At 42.8% G+C, this 24431-nt stretch overlaps 3 protein-coding genes across 4 annotated transcripts; 1 reads left to right on the forward strand and 2 right to left on the reverse strand.

Annotated features, from left to right (window-relative positions):
* Nucleotides 1-1311: 1311 nt before the first annotated feature.
* On the reverse strand, nucleotides 1312-5528 carry LOC5512084 (gamma-butyrobetaine dioxygenase). Its single transcript, XM_001632417.3, has 5 exons — nucleotides 5390-5528; nucleotides 3926-4583; nucleotides 2738-2843; nucleotides 2025-2227; nucleotides 1312-1881 (listed from the first exon to the last, which is right to left on the reverse strand). The coding sequence occupies exons 2-5, from the start codon at nucleotides 4579-4581 to the stop codon at nucleotides 1548-1550; spliced, it is 1299 nt and encodes a 432-aa protein (XP_001632467.1). The 5' UTR covers nucleotides 4582-4583; nucleotides 5390-5528; the 3' UTR covers nucleotides 1312-1547.
* A 2304-nt stretch (nucleotides 5529-7832) lies between these two features.
* LOC5512085 (calsyntenin-2) lies at nucleotides 7833-14929 on the forward strand. Its single transcript, XM_001632392.3, has 8 exons — nucleotides 7833-8045; nucleotides 9485-10182; nucleotides 10477-10714; nucleotides 10875-11168; nucleotides 11339-11895; nucleotides 12026-12679; nucleotides 12928-13193; nucleotides 13574-14929. Exons 1-8 carry the CDS (start codon nucleotides 7961-7963, stop codon nucleotides 13791-13793), a joined length of 3012 nt encoding a protein of 1003 aa, XP_001632442.2. The 5' UTR covers nucleotides 7833-7960; the 3' UTR covers nucleotides 13794-14929.
* Nucleotides 14930-16144: 1215 nt separating this feature from the next.
* LOC5512087 (cationic amino acid transporter 2) lies at nucleotides 16145-20279 on the reverse strand. Of its 2 annotated transcripts, none has more exons than XM_032381459.2 (4): nucleotides 19681-20279; nucleotides 18983-19096; nucleotides 16701-18398; nucleotides 16145-16534 (listed from the first exon to the last, which is right to left on the reverse strand). In XM_032381459.2, the coding sequence occupies exons 3-4, from the start codon at nucleotides 18385-18387 to the stop codon at nucleotides 16329-16331; spliced, it is 1893 nt and encodes a 630-aa protein (XP_032237350.1). In that variant the 5' UTR covers nucleotides 18388-18398; nucleotides 18983-19096; nucleotides 19681-20279; the 3' UTR covers nucleotides 16145-16328. The 2 variants fall into 2 exon arrangements, with proteins under 2 accessions (XP_032237350.1, XP_032237348.1); XM_032381457.2 differs by having other exon boundaries at nucleotides 18926-19096; nucleotides 19681-20278.
* Nucleotides 20280-24431: the final 4152 nt, after the last annotated feature.

The raw sequence follows: 24431 nt of genomic DNA on the forward strand, positions 1-24431 counted from the left end.
CGCCTCTCGGTGCCGCGCATCCTCTGCCCTACACGATTCGCTCCGCAGGGGCGACACAACCGCGTCTACGACTGCGTCCCTACGCCGCAGATCCTGCACGGCACGGGGAGGGGGCTGCCCTTACGGAGCCTTTGGAGGTGCACCTTGCAGTAGGTGTCCATGCACCTCAGGCCGCACGTGTCTGCATGGCCGACCTTTAGCCACCCGCAGTTATCTTTTCCGCACTTCATCCTTCGAATGCTATGCACATGCTATATACATATATATATATATACTACAGACGGGGGTTTAATAGCAAGGTTCCCACCCGTTTCTATGAAAGGCCCCAGTCCCGCTGTAGATCAAAGATTGCTAACCATTGCTAATTATTTATCTACGCGAAGTGGTCCCGACGTAGATTAGTAATTGCCAATTATTTATCTACGCGAAGTGGTCCCGACGTAGATTGATAATTAGAAATTATTAATCTACGCGGGGCCTCATTTGCATGAGACGGGGCTGGGGGGCTCGGCGCGCCTCCCAAGCCTAAAATGGGGTTGGAGGGGCCCAGCGTACCTCCCAAGCCTAAAATGGGGCTGGGAGGCCCGGAGGGGCGTTTCGGTGTCTATGAAAACCCCCAGTCCCCCCCTACGTACAATCAATACAACTCTCAACTATCAACGTTTTACAATCAATTCAGTCAATCCAAAACGAACAATCCAAACCAATCAATACTAAACTATATACAATGTGCTCCCTATTTATACCCCAATTTTACGCCCTTACAATCAATGGATAATACAGCGCTTTCTTTCATCTACCCACAAACGGATATTTACTAAATAGTTTACATTCATTTCTTACTACGATTCCTCGTGCTATTCGCGTTCACAAGATTAAATCACTACTTAATTTCCAGATAGGATAGGACGGGGTGAACTCTGTCTTAATCTGTTCTCGTCTATTTCCACCTGCCCTAACCATAAGCTAGCAAACATCTTACCACCTAAGAACCAGTGTAGTCTTAGACAATCCAGAACATTCTCAATTCCGCGCAGCCGAACCGAAAGTTTTAGTAGATCTTTCATCCCGGCCATGGCATCCAGTTGCACCACTAAATTTAAAGTATAATCCTAACTGATCTATCTATCTATCTATCTGTCTGTCTGTCTGTCTGTCTGTCTGTCTGTCTGTCTGTCACACAGACACACCCTAAGAGATAGAAGTTGGTAAGAATTTCATAAAAAGAGTGAATTAAGACAGTCATGGAGATTATTGATTGGGGTATCAAATTACAAAAAAGGTAATCACAAATAACTAGACCACACAAAATAATATAAAAATCTTCTTTATTGAAAAATAATTTCTCACTACATTCTATGGTCTAATTGAAGCACTATTCCCTTTGCAATGTATATGCGTTATAAAAAGGCAAATTTTTAAAAATAATTTGATCCTAGAAATATAGTTTAGCATTACATTACAAGCGAATTTAAATCTGCTTCATAAATTTTCTTTTAAACACTACCCCTGGGTTTCTCAAGTGAGTAGAGGCGGCCTCGTCACGTTCAATCTTCAAATGTTTTCCCAAGCACTGTAGCGAGATTTCTCAGCCTTGCGTTCACCAGATCCCAATCCATATAGCAGCCCTGGAGGTGTCGGTTGCCCTCGCCGGTAATAGTATACCCTCTACGACCATGAAGAACGCGGCTGTTGTTGAATGATACCACTTCTCCAGGCGAGAGCTTATATTCTAGCATATTCACTGGATCGCGCATCATCTGGCCAAGAATTAGATAGGCCTGGTACAGCAGCTGAACTTTCTCTACCGGGGAATCCATGAAGTAGTCTCGTACGTGGTTATTGTAGGTGAAGCGAACTATATGACCAAGCTCATCCAGCCTGGAATACATCAAAGGTAGACAATTCTATTTCTTAATTAAAACCATAAATTAAGTTCAAGTTTTACTTGCATCAATACAAGAATGAACAACAAGTGGTTTATTAATGTATGTGATTAAATGTGTGTGATTAAATACACTTACTCAATACTCTCTCTTTTGTTTTTAAGATGGAAATCCCCAAATTCATCTTTGCCTATGTCCACATATGGGATGGGCGTGGTAGCAAGCAGATTAAACAGCCTTGGGTGCTGCTCTTTAATCTCCTGTGCAATGAAGAATCCATCTACAAATATGCTTTCACCTCCCTCCGTAGGGGCCTGCTGGAGGCAGTGTAACATCTGGACCTGTTGATGTCAATTTGAGGTTACTGATCAAGTTAATCTAAAATTCTACACATGATAGTTTGTGGTATGATGAATAGTGAGACTTTCTTACCCAGGAGTAGTATCCTGAATATGTTGTCCATGTGGTTGCTTACCCCTGGGTAGTATTCTGACTGTTTATAGGTATATGTCCATGTGGTTCCTTACCCCTGGTTAGTATTCTGACTGTGTATATGTATGTTGTCCATGTGGTTGCTTACCCCTGGGTAGTATTCTGACTGTTTATATGTATACAATCGTTTGACAAAAGGTTGTCATCAACTGGTTTCGCCACCGCGCGACAAGCCTGCATGTAAGCATTGGTAAAAACTACTGAAGCGCTTAGCTGCATATATTAGCCACTGCATAACTACAGACTTAGACATGCTTTAGTTGTTTTACCAATGTTTACATGCGAGCTTGTCACGTAGTCGCAAAGCCGTTTGATGACAACCTTTTGTCAAACGACTGTATGTACATGTGGTTGCTTACCCCTGGGTAGTATTCTGACTGTGGTATATCACAGTGCAGTGGAAGATCAGCTGTTGTATATGCCAGATTGTTGGCATCAAACTTAGCATTTACATCAAATGTGTGGCTAAAAAAAAAAGTCATGGTTCTGTCATGCTTATCATTATAAGGAGAAAAACATTTACATTGACATCATCAAATAAGACATTCCCCCCAAAAATTGTATAACTAGCCAAGTATAGCCTAATCTACTAAGCAGCTGCTTGTGCATGACACTAAAAGTGGCTGCTAAGCAGACTAGTATAGCTTAGTAACACTTATTCCAGTGCAAATCTTTCACTGGGAGCCAAAATGGTGCTCAACTTGACAGGAGCTGTAGTACAATCACTTGAATAAGACGCATTGGTGCATTTGATGCAAATATAATTCTGTTTCACAGACCTGCATCGTGAATCTACTCCTCAGTTAAAACTGATATCCAGTCTTATTCAAGTGCCAAGTACCATACAGTAAATCATCTAATAAATGCCCCCTATCTAAGAATGCCTCCTTAAGCTTACATTGAACACCCCTCTCTAATAAACACACCCCTATAATTAATGCCCCGCTACACTCCCTCCCAGCTTAAAAAACAAACTATATAGGAATTCCGGTTATATAAATCTAATTCAAATGCCTTTTCCCTTAATCTTCAAGCTTGGCTTCTACTGGGGGAGGCCTGCTTAATGTCAAGAAACGTTTGCTACACAGGCTATAATTCAATGCGGTCCTGACTTAGATTAGAACCCCACTGCCTTTGTAAAGAATGCCTCTCTCTTATAAACGCCTCCTATCTATTGAATGCCCCACCATTGGACCATCATAATTAAATATTAAATGCCCTGGGCGTATATTAGATCATTTATCACAGCATATTTATAGTGTAGCCAAGAACATGTATAGCTAGCTAAGTAACACATAATGTATAGCCAGTCAAGTAGTTATAGTCAAGAGGCTGATTTAGACTGCAGATTTAGTTGTATGCAACCTGTCCACTACGTGTCTAGCCCTTAATTACACAGTACCACTTTCATAGTCAAGCATCGTAGCAGAGTCATAGGCTGATTATTTACACTCCAAGACTTGTAGAAAAATTGTAGAAGTTTACATACAACTAAATCATGCTGCCTAAATTAGCCTTAACATGTATTTGACCATGTGCATAGTTACCCATAATGAGTATCTTTAATGTATCCAACCCTTGTCGCCAGTCGCTCTACGGCAATAGGCTTCATTCCACTTGGCGCTTCTTCAATTAAGGCTATTCCAACACTATGCAAAGTGTGGAGCCACTCAAAAAGAGCAGATTTCTTGGTCATAACATCCTCATAATTGAACCTGACAAGTTTTCCTTGCAACATACTTTTATTCCAGAACTCCACACCTTTCTTGTTGAGTTTCATTTTTCCTGTCAGGTCATCACTTTCAGGGAGTTTTTTATTGTGCAGCCAAGCTGAGTTGAACTGACTGATATGCTCATTTGGCCATGTTATGTGAATCTGCTTACCATCATCTCTCACCTCAACTGCCTTCGGCTTCACATCAAGATCAACCTCGCTGATACTGTCTAAATTTCTTTGCAATAAGAGGCTGTTATAGCACTTGGGGCACTGGCAATTATCACGCAAGTAGACATAAGGATAGCGATTTATCTGGTTATTCTTCCAGTGAACATGCAACATACCATCATTATCCTCAAGCTCTATGTGTTTCACTAATGCAGCGGAAGCCACCACACTGCTCTTAGATCGTACCACACCCAACACCCTCAGCTGGTTGACATATGATGGCCTACACAGGGTTGATCGCAATCGGCACAGCATCATAACTACACCAAAAGGAAAAGCTAATTGTTAAGGAATTTCATGGTGCTACCTACCAAATACCAGAGAGGGTAGACCAAGATTAAAAGTGTGGGGCTAAAGACAAAATTCAAGATCCTTTGTGCATAGGGGGTTTGGGAGCATGCTGTAAAAATGCTAAATTTACATTAAGTATCAGATGGGGAGGGGCATGGAGGCCCTCACCACACACACACTTTTCTGAGTGGATGTGTCATTCTTTCAACCGATTGATTGATAAAAGTCGGTGTTACAAAAATTTCTTCATTGCTTGTATTGCTTTATTAGCATTATCCTATGTCAAATTCAATAACCCCCCCCCCCCCCCCCCATCTTCCCATTTTCGGAATACTCTGCTCTATGGCCCAAGGCCCAGGTTTTAATGACATCTGCATTTCCCTATTATATGCACATGATAATAAACAATAAAAAAAGCAAATTTCTAGTCGAGAAGATATCTTGATTACACTTAACAAACAACCCTCTAGGATACACCTTTGTATCCTAACTTATCAAGTTAAAAGTCCTTATAATATCTTAGAAAACATAAATGCACTAATTAAATAACTACATATGAGATATATAACCCTGGCTAGTAGGGCGAAATAGTTAAATAAACATTACACCAAACTACGATTAGCTCCAGAATAAACGTAAGAAGCTTAACTACTTCTTAATTTCGTAATAAAATGGATTATGCAGAACGGGCCTTTTAAAACGCTGCAGCATTCAAACTGGAATATGAATATTGATTTTACGTGACTATAAAAGCCTCTCGAAAGGAGCACAGTACCTGTCTCGAAAGCAAAGGATCTTTGTTTTCGTATTTAGCTGCGAGGGAGGAGACAGCCGATGATATTAGAAACCCACTAGTTCCCAGGCGCCATCTGCGGCAAGTAGTCGGGTCGCTTAGCGCACAAAAAGAGCTCAATCTATACACAGCGGACAAAAGCACCAAATTTGGTATAAATATAGCCTAGAGGATGGTAATCAATATTGAGACCGGTGCCCACTGGTACCATTTGCGTATCCATAGATAAAGAGCAATTATTTTTTTTTTAGAAATCTGGTGTTGCGGGTGCCCTGTGGTAAGATTTTTATACCTTTCCAAGACACAAAAAAGATCAAAATGCACATATTTGAAAACGATTTCTATCATTTCAGCTGTATTCTATCGAATTCTGAGCCAAGAAACATATAAATAGCTATAAAAAGCTACATTTGAAGAAGAAGGAAAACCTACTGGAACTCAGGCCCCACGCGGCTTTATTTACATCCCTTTTGCTAACATGCGAATATGACTGATTTTTATTCATTAAATAAGCACAAATAGGTGGTGCACATGAATTTTCCCAGAAATTTTCTTTCAACGAGTTCTCTAAGAATTATTTTAAGGTTTATAGAGCTTTAATTTAACCAACGCGGCTGTAATTAATAGGCCCGTCAGCAGGAAAAAATATGCTACCGATGAGGGAGATTTTTCATAGCTTATTGTGCGTTGATAAATTATACCATGACAACTCGGATCATTTGTTTATCTTTTCGTTACGGCCCTATGTTATTTTAAAATCAAAGTATCACAATTGTTTCCGAGGCGAGAGCCTCGCTCTACCCCATGCTAGTTATGGGCCAAAGAGGGGGAGCCGGCAGACGCCCTTGACTTCCAACCACTCGGTCGTATGAAGCCGAAAACCCTAGCTAATAGCGTTCCATGATTTATATTTTCATTTTGTAAAAAAAAAGGATATCGAACTAATATAGATCGGCAGTGGTGGCTGGCGTCTACAGATATGGCGCCCAAAACCTTCTGACCGTTAGAATAATAGAATAATTCTGGCTTACGTCAGGTTTTGGGCTAAACGTGTCCTCTCTTAAGGTTGACGCTAGTATCGTCAACACTAGAGTTTTTGAACACTTGTTTATAGCACCGTCGTTTCGTCGGCACCTCGAAGAAAATGTCCCTGAGAAAGGAAAAATCGGTTCGGCAGTTCGGCAACCATGGACAGCTGTTTCGTCCTTATTAGGACTCGTCAGCATGGCATAGCCGGTTTGCCTCAGTTAAACTTAATCGGCAAAAAAACTGCAGGGCGACTTCGACTCTAACGAAGTGCTTTAAACCACAGCTTTTTTTTGCCGATGAAGTTTAACTGAGGCAAACCGGCTATGCCATGCTGACGAGTCCTAACAGCTGTCCATGGTTGCCGAACTGCACGGGTAATAGACTGTGCTAGCGTCCCGTCTTGGCCCGACTGGTGCCAATGTGTGTATGCTAGTGTGCTTCTAAAGTCCATCTTGAATAACCGTGAGGGGGATTGGGTCTAGTTTGAAAACGTTTTCTCTTAAATAAACCATTTTGATGCAGCCGATGACAGTCTTATCTTGAAATATTAACAAATACTATTATATTTCCCCTACCAAAAAAAAAAACATAAGATATGTCGCCTTAGTTTTGGAAATACAAGACCTTTTAAATTTCACCGCAGGGAGCCCGTGATGGACGCTTTTTCTAATTTTTATTCCGTTATTACACAAAATCCTCAAGTGGTACCGGTGGGCACCGGTCTCAATATTAAATAGCATCCTCTTTGCCATCTTTATGCCAAGTTTGGTACTTTTGTCCGCTATGTATAGATTGAAACACTAAGCGACCGGACTAAAGAAAGGTAACACAAATTTAAGGAGACTGCTAATGATATAATAAAAAATATAAAGAAAGTAAAAGTATAAGTAAAAATTAATATTATTATTTTTTTGGAAGCGGCTACTTTAAAGGAGTCACATTGTGATTTTACTATCGTCTCCCCCCCCCCCCCCCCCCCCCCCCTATTATGTTGCCGCACGGCTTACGTCTTGAAGAAATGCTTCGGCGTATTCAAACTTTTTAAAAGAAAATCATTTCCATTGCTGTCATTCGCAGTGAAAATTGTTATGGTGTTTTAGAGATCGGCGGGGAGACGGGTGTTAGGGGCTAGTTCGTTTATTATTCATCATGACCGTCCCTACACTCTTAATAAACTTTGTATTCTTCGCACGGAACGCGATTAATTATGGTGCAGGCAGTTTGCCATCTACTTATTTTAATGTAACTATTGATTAGATATCAGTACGGTTATTGCTCACTCGGTAACCGGAACTTACTTCCCCTCGCAAGCTGAGTCATTTTGTGGTTAAAACATCGAAGGTAATTTGCATAAAAATTCTGCGTTTCTCGCGGGTTTGGCTTAGTCACGTGGTGCTGTGACGTCACAAGTCTGCCGAAGCAGTCGAACTTTTCATCGCTTTGGTTTCCCAGCTCAAATTTCTAGAGTCGTTTTATACGAATTTGTTACAGTACATGGTGAATTTTTAGAATAGACCGATAGAAATGTTGTCGTTCAAGGTCATTCTAACGACCTTTTGTGTGCTAGCGGCAGCAAGCGCCGTTTCTGAGGGGAAAAAGATTGCGAGAGGTAAGCGTGTGAACTCGGCATTCTAAATGTATAATTGTTTACAGTATAGATTCTCGTAAACTGCAAGGGATTCGCAATACGACTACTTTTTAGTCAAAAAGCGAAATCACTTGTAAGGTTTACACGGTTTACTCGACTCTAGTTCGAAGTTTTCGTGTTTTCGAAATGTTTTAGATTACACCATGCCGAAAAATGTTATTTCGCTCGAGAGACGCACTAAAAGCTTCTTCGTTCACAAAACCTCTAATAACTTCCATTTTGAAAAGAAATTCGTCGCCTGGTCTTCTTCTTTGTATTGATTGCGGTCCCAGGCTTCTTTTACCAGAGGAACCCCCATGAAATACACAAGGAACTATTACTGACCTTTCGAAAGTAGACGTTTATTTTATTTTAGTTGTCGTATACTTCTTCGACTTCGGTTTGTGAGCGAAACATAACAAGCATGTGTTTTGACAACGTTCAATATCGAATTTGTGGAAAACAAGACCTTTATGCGTACACTTCTACACTCGAAGGATGAAAATCTTCTTTTAAAAGGAAAAACATCTTACGTGTGTGATATATCTTTTGGCATTCAAAACTGCTCGAGGCATATATATAAAAGCACTTTATCGAGGTACGCTAATAGAAACCTTTTCACAACTACTTTTCCGATTTCGCCATTAAAGCCATTCTGATATTTTCCATAATTTATTTTACAGTTCATTTTATGTGGTACTTATTTCAGCGACGATTATTGAAATCTCGACGAGTGATAAAATTTTTATTCTTATTACTTGTGAGGCCGTAAAAAACATCCTTAACGAGAAACGTTTTTTTAACAATATATGGGACAGTACAAATTGAGACAGAAAAAAAACAGTTTATTTTACTTTTGTACCATGGATCTCTTATGAGCTAAAATTAACGCTCTCGGTTTTTGATTCTGATAGCAATGGTATGCTAAATATTGACAATTTATGCATACTTTTCGACAAAGTTATTTTTGTCGTTTCCGTCATTTTAGTCTTATTAGTGCCGTGAATTATTCAATTTGGCTTATGTTCAAGTTTGAATGTTATGAACGAACGCATCTATAACCTGTATCTAGTTTGAAAGAATCCAATTCTTAGGTATTTCTTGGTGTTTGTGTCCAGAACACTAGTCATTCCCTGTATTAGTTGGGAGCAGATGACATTTTTTTAATATGCCCTTCTAGTTATACTTCACTACCCCTCACCAACATGCAAAAACCTCTTCCATCACTTGACAAATAATCTGATCTACACAGTGGCTGTTGGCAAATTTTCTTGTTGGACAAACCTGTTTTGAACCAGTTGCTTGTTATTGGGTTCATTTTTATGTTGTGTCAATATATATTGATGCCATTATTTACATTGATTCCCTTATTTACATTGATTTTTCAGCATTTCTAACATTTAGTTTGCTTTTTTTATCAGAGTCAAATTTTCAGTTTGTTGAAGACAGTTATGGAAAGGCTCTAAGTGAGTACCATGCAGTGAACAAGAAAGTGCTTCATGTACGTGCAACCGGGGGAAAAGGGAAGATAGAGTACTCTATCAAGGAGAAGGACACTCCATTCTCTGTAGATGCTAAGGGCCATATTTGGCTCATAAAAGCTCTCAACTCAGATGAGAACAAGTTCTGTGAGTTAACAATTATTGCAAAAGATGCAGAAAAGAGGGTCACAACAACTCGCGTACGATTTGACATAATAAACATGAACAAGCACAGGCCCCAGTTCAATAAGCCTGAGAGCGAGCCATATATCTGTGCAGTCACAGAAAATACTCGTGTTGTCCGCATTCTGCCCAAAATCAATGTCACTGACCAAGATCGTGGAGAAGCAGGAAAGATCAAGCGAATTGAAGTTGCTGAGTCTGGGATCCCCTTCAAGTTTAATGTCAATGATGACGGTAGTGTCGAAGTTGTGGCTTTGAAAGATTTTGATGCTGAAAAGGAAAGTGGCTACTTATTTGATATCAAGGCATTTGATGGCGGTGACCCATCTAAGACTTCGAAACCTGTCCAAGTTGACTGCCGAATTGTGGATGTCAATGAGTTCCCACCTACCTTTGAAAGCAACAATGTTGTTGCTGTGGTTGAAAGAGGAAAAACTTACAAGAAAATCCTGCAGGTAATAAATAAATTTAATTCAACCAAAAATTATCTTATATATTCTCTTATATAATTCCTACTATCCAGATGTATGTAAATCAACTCCCAAAGTGTCTAGCTATATGTAACAGCAGGTATAGAAGGGGATGCAAGGTTTCCTTGAACATACAGAAGGATAATCTTCAACAGTCTTGACACACTATATTTCAATTCAGACCTGAACTTGGAAGAATCCTAAAATGTTAAATCCTAAACTTCTAATCCTAAACTAACTGAATATCATAACTGAACTATGTTTTTGTCTTTCCCACAGCTGACAGCTACAGATAAAGATATTGGCAAGGAGAATGGAGTGGTCTGCAAGTATGTGGTAAGAACAGCTGATGTCCCATTCAAGATTACCAATGATGGTGTCTTGTACTTGGATAAGCCACTCGGGAGTGATGCCCCTGAATACTGCGCATTTGAAGTAGCTGCTGTTGACTGTGGTGGTAAAATATCAGTTGAGAATGTTAACGTTCGGGTTGATATCAAAGATTCCTGCAAACCAGGTATGTAGCTGGTTATCCAATTATTCATTCTACAGTATGTTTTTATTATTTTAAATTTTCTAGAGAATAGATTGATTAAAGTATCTTATTTTTTTCTCAATTTGGCAAAATCTTCTGAAGTTTCTGCTTACCTTATTTTATTTTACATTCACTTGAACAGGCTACAACATGGACCAACTTCTTGGTAAGGTCTCCATTCCGCAGTGTGTTGGTAAAGCCATCATCACCCCTGACCTAGAGCTGAACGAGTGTTCCAAAGAGATTGGTGTGTCCAAGTTTGTGGCAAAGATTAAGCTCAACTCAAATGCTGGCAAGGGCTGTGACCGCCAGAGGTACAAGGCCTCTGACATGTACCAGCTGTGTGGTGCTGATAAAGTCAGAGATCTCTTGCCAAGGTTTGGCCCTGGAAAGAGCTGGACCAAAATCCTCCAGGAAGTCGAGAGTTTTTCAAATGGTGAGAAAGAAATGTTTGTCATTTAGAAGCTGCATCTAGATCAAGGACAAGGCATAACCGTATGCACATATCTTGATCTTTCCAAATTGAGCACATGCTCTATTCTCATTTCCTCCATCTGAATTGTTTTCCCCTTTATTTACTTATGTATTTCCTCCTTGTGTTTTCAGATGATGCAACATTCTTCTTTGACGGAGAGAAAGACCATGTTGACATTCCTGATGATGTCTTCCCACAAAAGCTAGGGGAAGAGTTTACCATTAGTTTCTGGATGGCAACAAAAGACAAGAAGAAACGCAAGTCTGATCAGGTTATTCTGGACTCCTCAGATGCAAACTTGCACAACCGCATCCACTTTGCTGTCACCCTAAAGAATCACAACCAACTTTCCATCATCCACCGCTTGGAGTCTTGGCAAGGCAAACAGAATGAGTTCTTCAAGTCCACATTCCTCTACAGACCCGACTTGTGGAAAATCAACATTGCTGACACCAAATGGCATCACTTCACAATCTCTGTCAATAGATCACTTGTCAGCCTACACATTGATGGACAACATGTGGGTCCCCATAGGACAATCCCTAACTTCCGCCTTCACGCCTCCAACACCAAGAGCCATGCCGTGGTGGGGGCAGTGTGGAAGGGAAAGGATAAGAAGTATGAGAAGCACTTCCGTGGATTCTTGTCTGGTATGACCGTGAGACCCAACAAACTTACATCCAAACAGGTAAACAAATAGATAGCAGCTAGTAGGGATGCTTGTTTCATGTATTGTGGCTGCTTAATGCTCGATGCTGCTCAATGCTAAAAATAATTGAGTAAAGTCACATGAATGACTGCACGTTTTCTTGTTTTAGACAATTCGTTGCCTCATGGGTTGCCGTGAACATATAAATATCGGCACCAGCCTTCCTCACGGCTTCACCGCCACTATGCCCAGGTTTAACACCATGGTGATCAAAGGGACCGGGAGACCAGTAGACTTCCAAAAGATCCTGCAGAACCTGGAGTACCAGAACGACCTTTTCACCCCAACCTCTGGGGTCCGCAACTTCCAGATCGACACCACACAGAACGGTGTCAAGCTGGAGAAGATCAGTGTTGACATTGAACTTGAGAAGAACACTAAGCCAAAGATTGTCCTTATAGGCTGCGGGGATGTGCAGGCAGACGAGGAGCGCATTGCTGGTGTTGGAGTACCAGTCTGTAGGACCCTAACCCTCAGGTTTGAGGGCTGCAAAGCAAAGCGCGAAAGCCCAGTGAATAATGTCATGTTCCTTGATGAAGCGGTGATCAAGGTAGAGCCTGCTCTCAGTCAGCACGAGTCGCTGAACTTCCCTGTTGGCGTCAGGGGCTCAACCATCCTAGATGACCTGGAGCTTGAGGCGTCTAAGACCGATGATGGCGTTGTGATCAGGGGCGTGGCAGACTACAAGGCGTACGAGCGAGTACTAAGAGAGATGACATATGTGAACAAGAAGCCGAAGGAACACCCAAGACACACCTTTAAGGTATGGTCGGTTCCCAAATCCTCCATAGGATGGGGAAGCACTTGTGGCTTAACTTGAGATGCTGGACTCTGTCGGCTTTGGTCATTTGATGTCTTGGTGTGGTCATTTGGACTTGGTATAAAAATTAAGTTGTGATTAAGATCTTCTCTAATAAGATTACTAAATCTTAGAGCTGCACTACACATTTTGTCCCGCGCACCGCTTGTTTGTAGATGCGACTTAAGAAGTGATTTCTTTGTTCCTTGTAGTTTCATGTGTCTGATCAGAATGGCCGTTTCAAGAGTAACGAGAAAGTTCTCCAGATCTCAACTCCCCGCGTGCGCCCCATCATGGCGAACAAGGTACGCCCCTTTAACCTGCAGCTGGGCAGCAGTGCGACCAGGGAAGAGAGAGCACCTGTCAAGGTGATAGATCGTGGCAGCAGGATGCCCACTGGCCTCGTGCCCGCCATAATCGTGGCGAGTGCTTGTGTGTTCTTGGTACTCGTCGTGCTCGGCATTTACCGACTCAGGAAGTGAGTAATGCATTTTGATCTAGAATATTCTTGTTTAAGCAATATGTGGTCATCTCCAGGCACTTTTTATGCAATCTAGCTTGTTGTATTTGCTTTATGCCTGTGCTTCATGTCCGAGAGACAATCTCAAAACGTTAAACTGATTTTGATGAAATATTTAAGAAGATACTACATTATATTAATGATTATCGTATATATGAGAGAATTCATCATTGAAGAAATAAATTGTACAAAGCCGATTGCTTATCTTTTTCCTGGCAAAAACCAAAAGAAGGCCGTAATACAAATGTATCTCATAATGTGATTTTACTTCCATGTTTTAACCCTTGTGGCGCTAATTGTAAAGGTGAAGCTTGATAAATAATAACTTAACACACCAGGGGTGCCGTCAAGCTCGAGGTCCCTGCCAGTCAGGCGGAGAAAGAGGAGATGTACTGGGACGACACAGGCCTGAGCGGCGTGCGCATCACAGTGAACCCGCTCCAGAAATTCCAAGAGCTCGACCTGAATGAAGACAATGACTCCGACAACGGACACAGCGACGATGAGGACAGCCAGATTGCCAAGAAGAGCCTGGAGTGGGACGAGAGCGACATGTAATGGCGCAGCAGCAGCAGCATACAGTCAATTGACATAAGGTTATCGTCAATCAGCTGCGCTTACGCTTACGCTAACGCATAACTTCAGACTTATGCTGCATTCACACGAAAACCATGTCTAGTTAAACAAGGTTTTTTTTGCCTAATAACTTGCCAAGTTTCCCATTGTGTTGAATTCTTACTAGCTAAATGATCACTTAGTAACATGTACAGCATAGTCTATTCAGTGTTGTTCTTGGTTCTATCCACTCTTGGGAGATTGAGTTTTAAACCACCTTTAAACTTTAAAGTGCTGGTGTGAATGCGTTTTTAGACGCGGTGGCTAATATATGCAGCTAGGCGCTTCAGGGGTTTTTACCCATGCTTACATGCGGGCTTATCGCGTAGTTGCGAAGCTGGTTGACGACAACCTTTTGTCAATCGACTGTACACTCCTGGGCACAAGTGCTGCTCCCTTTGAGGCTTTAGTTTGTAATTAGAGTCTCAGTGATCGTGTTGCACTGGGAGTTTTGTATATGAAAACAATCGGGTCGCACTTGAAAACAAGCGCTCGTTCATTAGCTAATTTGGTACTACACGAGTTAGTTTTATTAACAAAGCTCATTATCTGAGCGTGAAGTTTTGAGTTTTATGCAACTAGGGGTACATGATTTCTTCCATGTTCGAGTCAGCTCTTTGAGCGTCGCGGTATCCATTTTTCGTCAAAAACTCGAGGAGTGGTTATCCTCGCCTTTGCCCTGCAAGTCTTCGGGTGATTGTGGCCCAATAACTATCCCTTGTAATATAATTTTATTTTGTATAGTACCGTTATTTTATTATATTTTTTCCATTTTTAGAAACAACATATGTAGCAGTTCAGGTAAATGGAGGATGTGAAGTTTTGTATATGCCAAGCTAATACCTCATGAACCTATATATCTTTCCTCGTCTAGTGAACATGATAGATACATACGCATAGCCAAGTCTTGTTTGGGGATTTTTCAGTTATGATGATTGCATTTTTCTAAAAACGTTATGTGCATGCTATCATGCTATGTTTTCGCCTGTACTAGTTATATGTTGTATCTAATATTTATGACAAGTATAATCGCATGTAAGCAATTCAGCACTGGATGTGAAATAAAACTCATAAAAGACGATGTGTGAGTAAAGGTCAAGCTGCGTACAACGACGCGCTGACATGCACACTTTCAACCGCACGCAAGGACGTATCAACGCAAGCCGCGCACAAAGACAAAGGCGCTGACACACGTGCATTAAGCCGCGCACAAGGACGCACTGACACTCGTGCATTAAGCCGCGCACAAGGACGCACGGACACTCGTGCATTAAGCCGCGCACAAGGACGCACTGACGTGCATTAAGCCGCGCACAAAGACGCACTGACACGTGCATTAAGCCGCGCACAAAGACGCACTGACACTCGTGCATTAAGCCGCGCACAAGTACGCACTGACACTCGTGCATTAAGCCGCGCACAAGGACGCACTGACACTCGTGCATTAAGCCGCGCACAAGGACGTATCAACGCAAGCCGCGCACAAGGACGCGCTGACACACGTGCATTAAGCCGCGCACAAGGACGCACTGACACTCGTGCATTAAGCCGCGCACAAGGACGCACGGACACTAGTGCATTAAGCGGCGCACAAGGACGCACTGACACGTGCATTAAGCCGCGCACAAGAACGCACTGACACTCGTGCATTAAGCCGCGCACAAGGAAGCTCTGGCATATTTAGCCGCGTACAAGAGCCGCGCAAAAGGATGCACTAGTACTCCTTTATTTAGCCGCGCACAAGGACGCACTGACACGTGCATTAAGCCGCGCACAAGGACGCACTGACACTCGTTCATTGAGCCGCGCACAAGGACGCACTGACACTCGTGCATTAAGCCGCGCACAAGTACGCACTGACACCCGTGCATTAAACCGCGCACAACGACGCACTGACACTCGTGCATTAAGCCGCGCACAAGGACGCACTGACACTCGTTCATTGTGCCGCGCACAAGGACGCACTGACACTCGTTCATTGAGCCGCGCACAAGGACGCACTGACACTCGTGCATTAAGCCGCGCACAAGGACGCACTGACACTCGTTCATTGTGCCGCGCACAAGGACGCACTGACACTCGTTCATTGTGCCGCGCACAAGGACGCACTGACACTCGTGCATTAAGCCGCGCACAAGGACGCACTGACACTCGTTCATTGAGCCGCGCACAAGGACCTAATGACAATGTTATTTAGCCGCGGATAAGGACGCACCGATACTGGGTGCATATAGGAGATGGGGTTGGGGGTAAGGTCTGGAAGGGTAGGTGATGTTAGTAAACATGCAAAAACATTTAATGTTTAGAACATTAAATTTTCTTTCTTCGTTCTAATACAAAAAAAGAGATTGATTTACTCTAATTGATTTAGTTATGCACTATTTCGAACCATCAAGGACTTCAGGAAGTAAAATAATACAGTTTTTATCCTGTTTCATAAGTCAATGGTAGAATACTTGGTCTTTTTAAAGTGCTACTTCATTCCCCCATCACCTCTTTATCATCTTCTAATTTCCAGTCAAGTTGAAAAGGGTTCTTTCCCTTTTTATAGGGTTGTACACCTCCAAGAAGTGTTCTTATGGGGACACTAGGCACGGTCGTATATTCGTGCTGGAATTCCTTAACCTCAGGAACAAACGCCTCGGTGCTGTGACGAATGCCGTAGCCAAAGTAGACCAATGCACCTGACAAAAGAAATTGTAATTATTATTATAAATATCACTACAATAAGACGGCAAACACAGTTAATGTTGTGGAAGTGTCGTTTTGTCTATAAGGATTTTATTGCTTTTGAAATGTCTGTACAAGTGCTGGTGTAATTGTTTGCTCGTGCAAGTGCTTGCGTCTTACCTAGTGCTACCCACAAGAGAAAGATAGCGAAAGCCTGTGGCTTGACCCTCACGATGACAAACACATTGAGTAGGATGCTGATTATAGGCACGGCTAGCGGGACCATGTAAGGGAAGCTCGCGTGATTCTGCGGGATGGCTCCGAGGGCTATCACCGCCGCCACCGCCGTCACTCCGTACACACAGAGCATTACTATGGTGGCCGGATCCATCGGGTCTTTATTCTCCCACCAGATAAAAGCAGAGGTTGAGAATGCGATGAGACTGAGGATATATACTACTATAGCGACGATAGCAGCGTGAAGCGACCACGAGGTGACAGGCGGAGACACTAGAAACCGGTCACTTTCAGATATCGCTTGATAGTTCTTCTTTGCTTTGCTCTCTGCATTGGACAGGTTCCTGGTCTTGAGCCAGTGAACTGGACTAAAAGTAGAGTGAACATTGCCGTCCAGGAAGACTGTGGTATAGTCAGCCTGGAATCGCGACACCAACACGCAAACGCTCACGCTAGTGTAGGTACATATGGTCGCCACAGCGACCAGTTCTACTAGCTCACGCATGTTGAAAACTAGGCTCGACAGGCCCGTGATCACACCCACGGCTATCACCGAGTTCAGGGGAACTTGACGACTTTTGTTAATCTTGTTTAGAAACATGCATATAAGCCCGTCATAGGATAATGAGTACAGTAATCTACTGGCCGCGTAGTACGATGCCAAGAGACTCGCGAAGATCGCTGCAGTAGCGCCGATGGAAACAACGTAGTATCCCGGAGGAAACCCCCGAGTACTGAACGCTTCCGCAAGAGGAGAGTGATAATCTATGGCGGTGTAAGGTACCATTAGGGTAATGATGGAGCTGATGCCTAGATACGCGCATGAGGTTATCACGAGACAAAGCACGATTGCTTTAGGGACCGTGCGGCTGGGCTCTAGTGCTTCCTCGCTGGCGGTGGGTATAGTATCGAAGCCCGACAGACAGTAGAAGCACTGTGGTATGGCTAGAATGATTCCATCCAGACCTTTAGGAGCAAACTTTTGTGGGGTTGACCAGAGCTTTGTGTCTGCGAAAACCACGCCCGACACAATTGAAAATAAAATGACCGTACCGTTCATTATCATAATGATGTCCATAAGAGTTTTAGATTCGCGGACACCTAAACCAATTATAACAACAGAACATAGCACTAGCGCTAGAGCCACAAGGTCCGGGAAGTGACCAACATAATTATTTCTCGCTCCCCAACTAATATTTTCCGCCAAATACGAGTAGACGGCGCCGCCACTGAGGGAATTGATGTAGAGGCTACACGCTTTGGCCATGGACGCCGCATTGACGATGTACTCAGCGAGCATGCTCCAGCCCACGAAAAAGCCGAGAACCTCCCCAAGCGTGACATAGGTGAAGACATACGCTGAGCCGGTCTTTGTGATGCGTGACGACAACTCGGCGTACGACAGACCTGCGAGAAGCGCGGCTACGGTTGCCACTAGGAACGACACAATGACAGACGGACCCGCAACTATTGCTAACTGACCAATCACGACGTAGATTCCTGCATCAAGCATTCCGCCTAGGCCCAGCACGGTCAGATCGAACAAGTCCATGCATCGCGCCAAACCGCTTTCCTGGAACCACGTGCCCTGCGACTTGCGTCTTAACAGGCCGCTTATAAAGGATGACATGGCGACGACCCCTATAACCAGACCGGTCACAATAATAGAGTCAGTTAGCAGATATGACGAGTCTGTTGTTGAGAGTTCTCAAAAACATTCAATAGACTAATTAAAGCCGAATTCGTTGTTGCACGACTGCCGAAAAAGCGCGTATAGTCATACCTACGTGATCACTCAACTCACTCTCTGTGTGCAGTCAAATGGTTTATGACGCGACAGTAGAAACAAGAAAGCCATCGATTGGTTTAGACGGTTGATTGACTACGCACTATTCCCAAACGAGACAAGAATTTTGGATTCCCCGAAGTCGCTAACAACGAAGGTTATAAACGACGATAAAAGCCTTTTCTCATAGTAATAGAAAATATTCATTTATGTTTTTTCTGTCGAAATAAGAAAGAAAAAAATATCTTTTGGGGTAAAATAAAACCTGTCATGGCCTTTTCGGAACTTGCAGTTGGATTTATGTGGCTACACTAAGAAAAATCATAACATATAATTTTTCATATAATAGTATATAAAGGAACATCATTTATTGAATTTATACCTTTATTTCGATTAGTATCAAGCCATTTTGATCGTCATGTTTCCGTGTTGCCTGTACCTCTATTAGAAGGCTCCCTTCGGGCGCCTAGCGGCAATCAGTTCAGCATGACAACACACGGCGCGTTTGTAAACTTGTTTTGCTTTTTTAGTCCCTTTTGAGTCTCTCGGCAAGCTGAAACAAAAACTCGACAACTTAATACACAAAGAATCCCGATAGCTCGAACATCCAAAGGATATCGATACTTTGTTTAAGTTATCAAGAGAATAAGAAAAAAATGATAGTATTGTTTCTTCTATTCGGTAAATGCCGGAATGTATGTATATCTTATATGGATGGAAAGAGAAAAATGGCCGTACAATGCATACTACAATATGATAAAAAGCTCACATAATACGTACAAAAGTACGATATAACAGAACAAGATAGAACAGTATTAAAATAAAGTGTCTTTCTTAAAATCCATTACGCGCCTTTTCTTGACAGGCTTAAATATAATCAACGGAATGAAAAATATGCAGAAAGCTGATCTTTGTAGTATTATAGAATGACAATTTTACGAATACAATAATACTACTTGTACGTTTGCACTTCTTTTACACGGCCCCAAATTGCACAAGTAATCCAAACCTATTTACTAATTGCTCGATAATGCATGCAACATCAGTTGATGCAGATGATCTATATATAACATTAACAGCTGTTAGCCGGTTAGGGTTAGATATTTTTACACTTGTCGAGGGAGTATTATATCTTACCTTATTACCCACGAGACCTCGAAGTGAGTGAAGGGCGTCTGCAAGTTTCACCCGAGAACTTTGCCTTAATATCATCTAACGCCGATTTGTTGTGAAAGTTTCCGCGTCACTTGGCTGCTCAGTTGTCGCTGCGTGACGACGCACAAAAAAGGCTTCTTCCAGAGAGTGCCAACCGCACAATAGCGAAACGTATTTAATTCATTGAAAATTTAAGCCAGAGTTTAAGCCTTCTCTGCTCGCTGTGTCCTGATAAACTGTCGTTTTTATAAATATCCATATAAAAATGCATTCAAATCTAAAAAGGACGGCGTAAAATTTGTCTTGGTTGAAGGATTTTTTTGTAAGAGTTTCTCACTAAATCTCATACTATATCTTGTATATCGCGAAGAAGAAATTCTAAAAAAGTCAGCCAACAATTTATAGAATTCACAAAGGAAAAGGCTAGAAGAATCACATGCTAAAAATGTTAAACGCTTGAGACAATATGATAAAGAGAGAGGCGCTGTTCTGCTTGTTTAGTTCTTCAATGCGATGTTTGTCATGCTTGCATTACGATCGTGAAGCCACGCAGAGCAAATGGAAGCGTCGCGTTGTTATTCTATTGAAAGCTTGCATTAAAATACAGAAAGACGATTCTCAAATATAAAAGACGATTTAAAACCTTCAGTTAAACACGAAACCCGCTATAATTTATTTCACTAGGTGAATGTTACAAACCCTGGCTGGGGGGGGGGGGGAGGTTCTTCCCATGTCGATTTGATAGGAATGCTCGTCGTACTTTTTAGGGGTCAAAATCAGACCTCGGGTATTTTCAGGGGGTAAAAAGGCTTTTCTACTAGAAATAGTATTTCGAGGAGTTCGCAGAAAGAGGCGCAACAGCCAACGATTTCTAAATTATTAAATTTTTTCCGACTTTTTCAATTCAAGACATTATTATGCAATGAGGTACTTTAAATCTGCGTTTTGGTCCCTCAAAATACCATTTCTAAGACAAAAGCCTATCCTCGGAAACTCCCTAAAAAATTTTGCTTCTGCGCTATGTCTTAGGGTAGCAATTTTTTGTTTACAGGGTTTTTTTAGAAGTAGTTTTCGAGATTCCCGACGAGCATCCCTATCACTTGAAGAACCCCCCTGGGTGATATCTATTGTAGTCACACTCATGCACTAGACGCATAGCCAGGATTTGTCAGGGGAAGTTGAAGGGGTGGGGGGGTCAGCTTATTCATGTGGGCATATGAAAGGGTGTCAGCTGATTCATGTGGTCATATGACAGGGTGTTAGCTGATCCATGTGGTCGTATGAAAGGGTATGACAGGGTGTCAGCTGATTCATGTGAACATATGACAGGGTGTCAGCTGATTCGTGTGGTTATATGACAGGGTGTCAGCTGATCCATGTGGTCATATGACAGGGTGTCATCTGATTCATGTGGTCATATGACAGGGTGTCGGCTGATTCATGTGGTCATATGACAGGGTGTCAGCTTATTCATGTGGTCATAAGACAGGGTGTCATCTGATCCATGTGGTCATATGACAGGGTGTCAGCTGATCCATGTGGTCATATGACAGGGTGTCATCTGATCCATGTGGTCATATGACAGGGTGTCAGCTTATTCATGTGGTCATATGACAGGGTGTCAGCTGATTCATGTGGTCATATGACAGGTTGTCATCTGATCCATGTGGTCGTATGACAGGGTGTCAGCTGATCCATGTGGTGATAAGACAGGGTGTCAGCTGATCCATGTGGTCATATGACAGGGTGTCATCTGATTCATGTGGTCATATGACAGGGTGTCAGCTGACTCACGTGGTCATAAGACAGGGTGTCAGCTGATTCATGTGGTCATATGACAGGGTGTCAGCTGATTCATGTTGTCATATGACAGGTTGTCATCTGATCCATGTGGTCATATGACAGGGTGTCATCTGATCCATGTGGTCATATGACAGGGTGTCAGCTGATCCATGTGGTCATATGACAGGGTGTCAGCTGATCCATATGGTCATATGACAGCATGTCATCTGATCCATGTGGTCATATGACAGTGTGTCGGCTTATTCATGTGAACGTATGACAGGGTGTCAGCTGATCCATGTGGTCATATGACAGGGTCTCAGCTGATCCATGTGGTCATATGACTGGGTCTTAGCTGATTCATGTGGTCATATGACAGGGTGTCAGCTGATCCATGTGGTCGTATGACAGGGTGTCAGCTGACCCATGTGGTCATATGACTGGGTCTCAGCTGATCCATGTGGTCATATGACAGGGTGTCAGCTGATCCATGTGGTCATATGACAGGGTGTCAGCTGATCCATGTGGTCATATGACAGGGTGTCAACTGATTCATGTGGTCATAAGACAGGGTGTCAGCTGATTCATGTGGTCATATGACAGGGTGTCAGCTAATTCATGTTATCATATGACAGGTTGTCATCTAATCCATGTGGTCATATGACAGGTTGTCGGCTTATTCATGTGAACATATGACAGGGTGTCAGCTGATTCGTGTGGTCATATGACAGGGTGTCAGCTGATCCATATGGTCATATGACAGCATGTCATCTGATCCATGTGGTCATATGACAGTGTGTCGGCTTATTCATGTGAACGTATGACAGGGTGTCAGCTGATCCATGTGGTCATATGACAGGGTCTCAGCTGATCCATGTGGTCATATGACTGGGTCTTAGCTGATCCATGTGGTCATATGACAGGGTGTCATCTGATTCATGTGGTCATATGACTGGGTCTCAGCTGATTCATGTGGTCATATGACAGGGTCTCAGCTGATCCATGTGGTCATATGACAGGGTGTCATCTGATCCATGTGGTCATATGACAGGGTGTCAACTGATCCATGTGGTCATATGACAGGGTGTCATCTGATTCATGTGGTCATATGACTGGGTCTCAGCTGATTCATGTGGTCATATGACAGGGTGTCAGCTGGTTCATGTGGTCATATGACAGCATGTCATCTGATCCATGTGGTCATATGACAGGGTGTCAGCTTATTCATGTGAACATATGACAGGGTGTCAGCTGATCCATGTGGTAATATGACTGGGTCTCAGCTGATCCATGTGGTTATATGACAGGGTGTCATCTGATCCATGTGGTCATAAGACAGGGTGTCAGCTGATTCATGTGGTCATATGACAGGGTGTCAGCTGATCCATGTGGTTATATGACAGGTTGTCATCTGATCCATGTGGTCATATGACTGGGTCTCAGCTGATCCATGTGGTTATATGACAGGGTGTCATCTGATCCATGTGGTCATATGACAGGGTGTCAGCTGATCCATGTGGTCATATGACAGGGTGTCAGCTGATTCATGTGGTCATATGGCAGGGTGTCAGCTGATCCATGTGGTCATATGACAGTGTGTCGGCTTATTCATGTGAACATATGACAGGGTGTCAGCTGATTCGTGTGGTCATATGACAGGGTGTCAGCTGATCCATGTGGTCATATGACAGGGTGTCATCTGATTCATGTGGTCATATGACAGGGTGTCGGCTGATTCATGTGGTCATATGACAGGGTGTCAGCTGATCCATGTGGTCATATGACAGGGTGTCAGCTGATTCATGTGGTCATATGACAGGGTGTCAGCTGATCCATGTGGTCATATGATAGGTTGTCATCTGATCCATGAGGTCATATGACTGGGTCTCAGCTGATCCATGTGGTCATATTACAGGGTGTCAGCTGATCCATGTGGTCATATGACAGGGTGGCAGCTGATCCATGTGGTCATATGACAGGGTGTCATCTGATCCATGTGGTCATATGACAGGGTGTCAGCTGATCCATGTGGTCATATGACAGGGTGTCAGCTGATCCATGTGGTAATATGACAGGGTGTCAGCTGATTCATGTGGTCATATGACAGGGTGTCAGCTGATCCATGTGGTCATATGACAGGGTGTCAGCTGATTCATGTGGTCGTATGACAGGGTGTCAGCTGATTCATGTGGTCATATGACAGGTTGTCATCTGATCCATGTGGTCATATGACAGGGTGTCATTTGATCCATGTGGTCATATGACAGCATGTTATCTGATCCATGTGGTCATATGACAGGGTCTCAGCTGATTCGTGTGGTCATATGACAGGGTGTCAGCTGATTCGTGTGGTCATATGACAGGGTGTCAGCTGATCCATGTGGTCATATGACAGCATGTTATCTGATCCATGTGGTCATATGACAGCATGTTATCTGATCCATGTGGTCATATGACAGGGTCTCAGCTGATTCGTGTGGTCATATGACAGGGTGTCAGCTGATTCGTGTGGTCATATGACAGGGTGTCAGCTGATCCATGTGGTCATATGACAGGGTGTCAGCTGATCCATGTGGTCATATGACTGGGTCTCAGCTGATAGCTGATTCATGTGGTCATATGACAGGGTGTCAGCTGATCCATGTGGTCGTATGACAGGGTGTCAGCTGATCCATGTGGTCATATGACAGCATGTCATCTGATTCATGTGGTCATATGACTGGGTCTCAGCTGATTCATGTGGTCATATGACAGTGTGTCGGCTAATTCATGTGAACATATGACAGGGTGTCAGCTGATCCATGTGGTCATATGACAGGGTGTCAGCTGATTCATGTTGTCATATGACAGGGTCTCAGCTAATTCATATGGTCATATGACAGGGTGTCAGCTGATTAATGTGGTCATAAGACAGGGTGTCAGCTGATTCATGTGGTCATATGACAGGGTGT

This window comes from Nematostella vectensis, chromosome 3 (genome assembly GCF_932526225.1).
Source record: "Nematostella vectensis chromosome 3, jaNemVect1.1, whole genome shotgun sequence".
NCBI lineage: Eukaryota > Metazoa > Cnidaria > Anthozoa > Actiniaria > Edwardsiidae > Nematostella > Nematostella vectensis.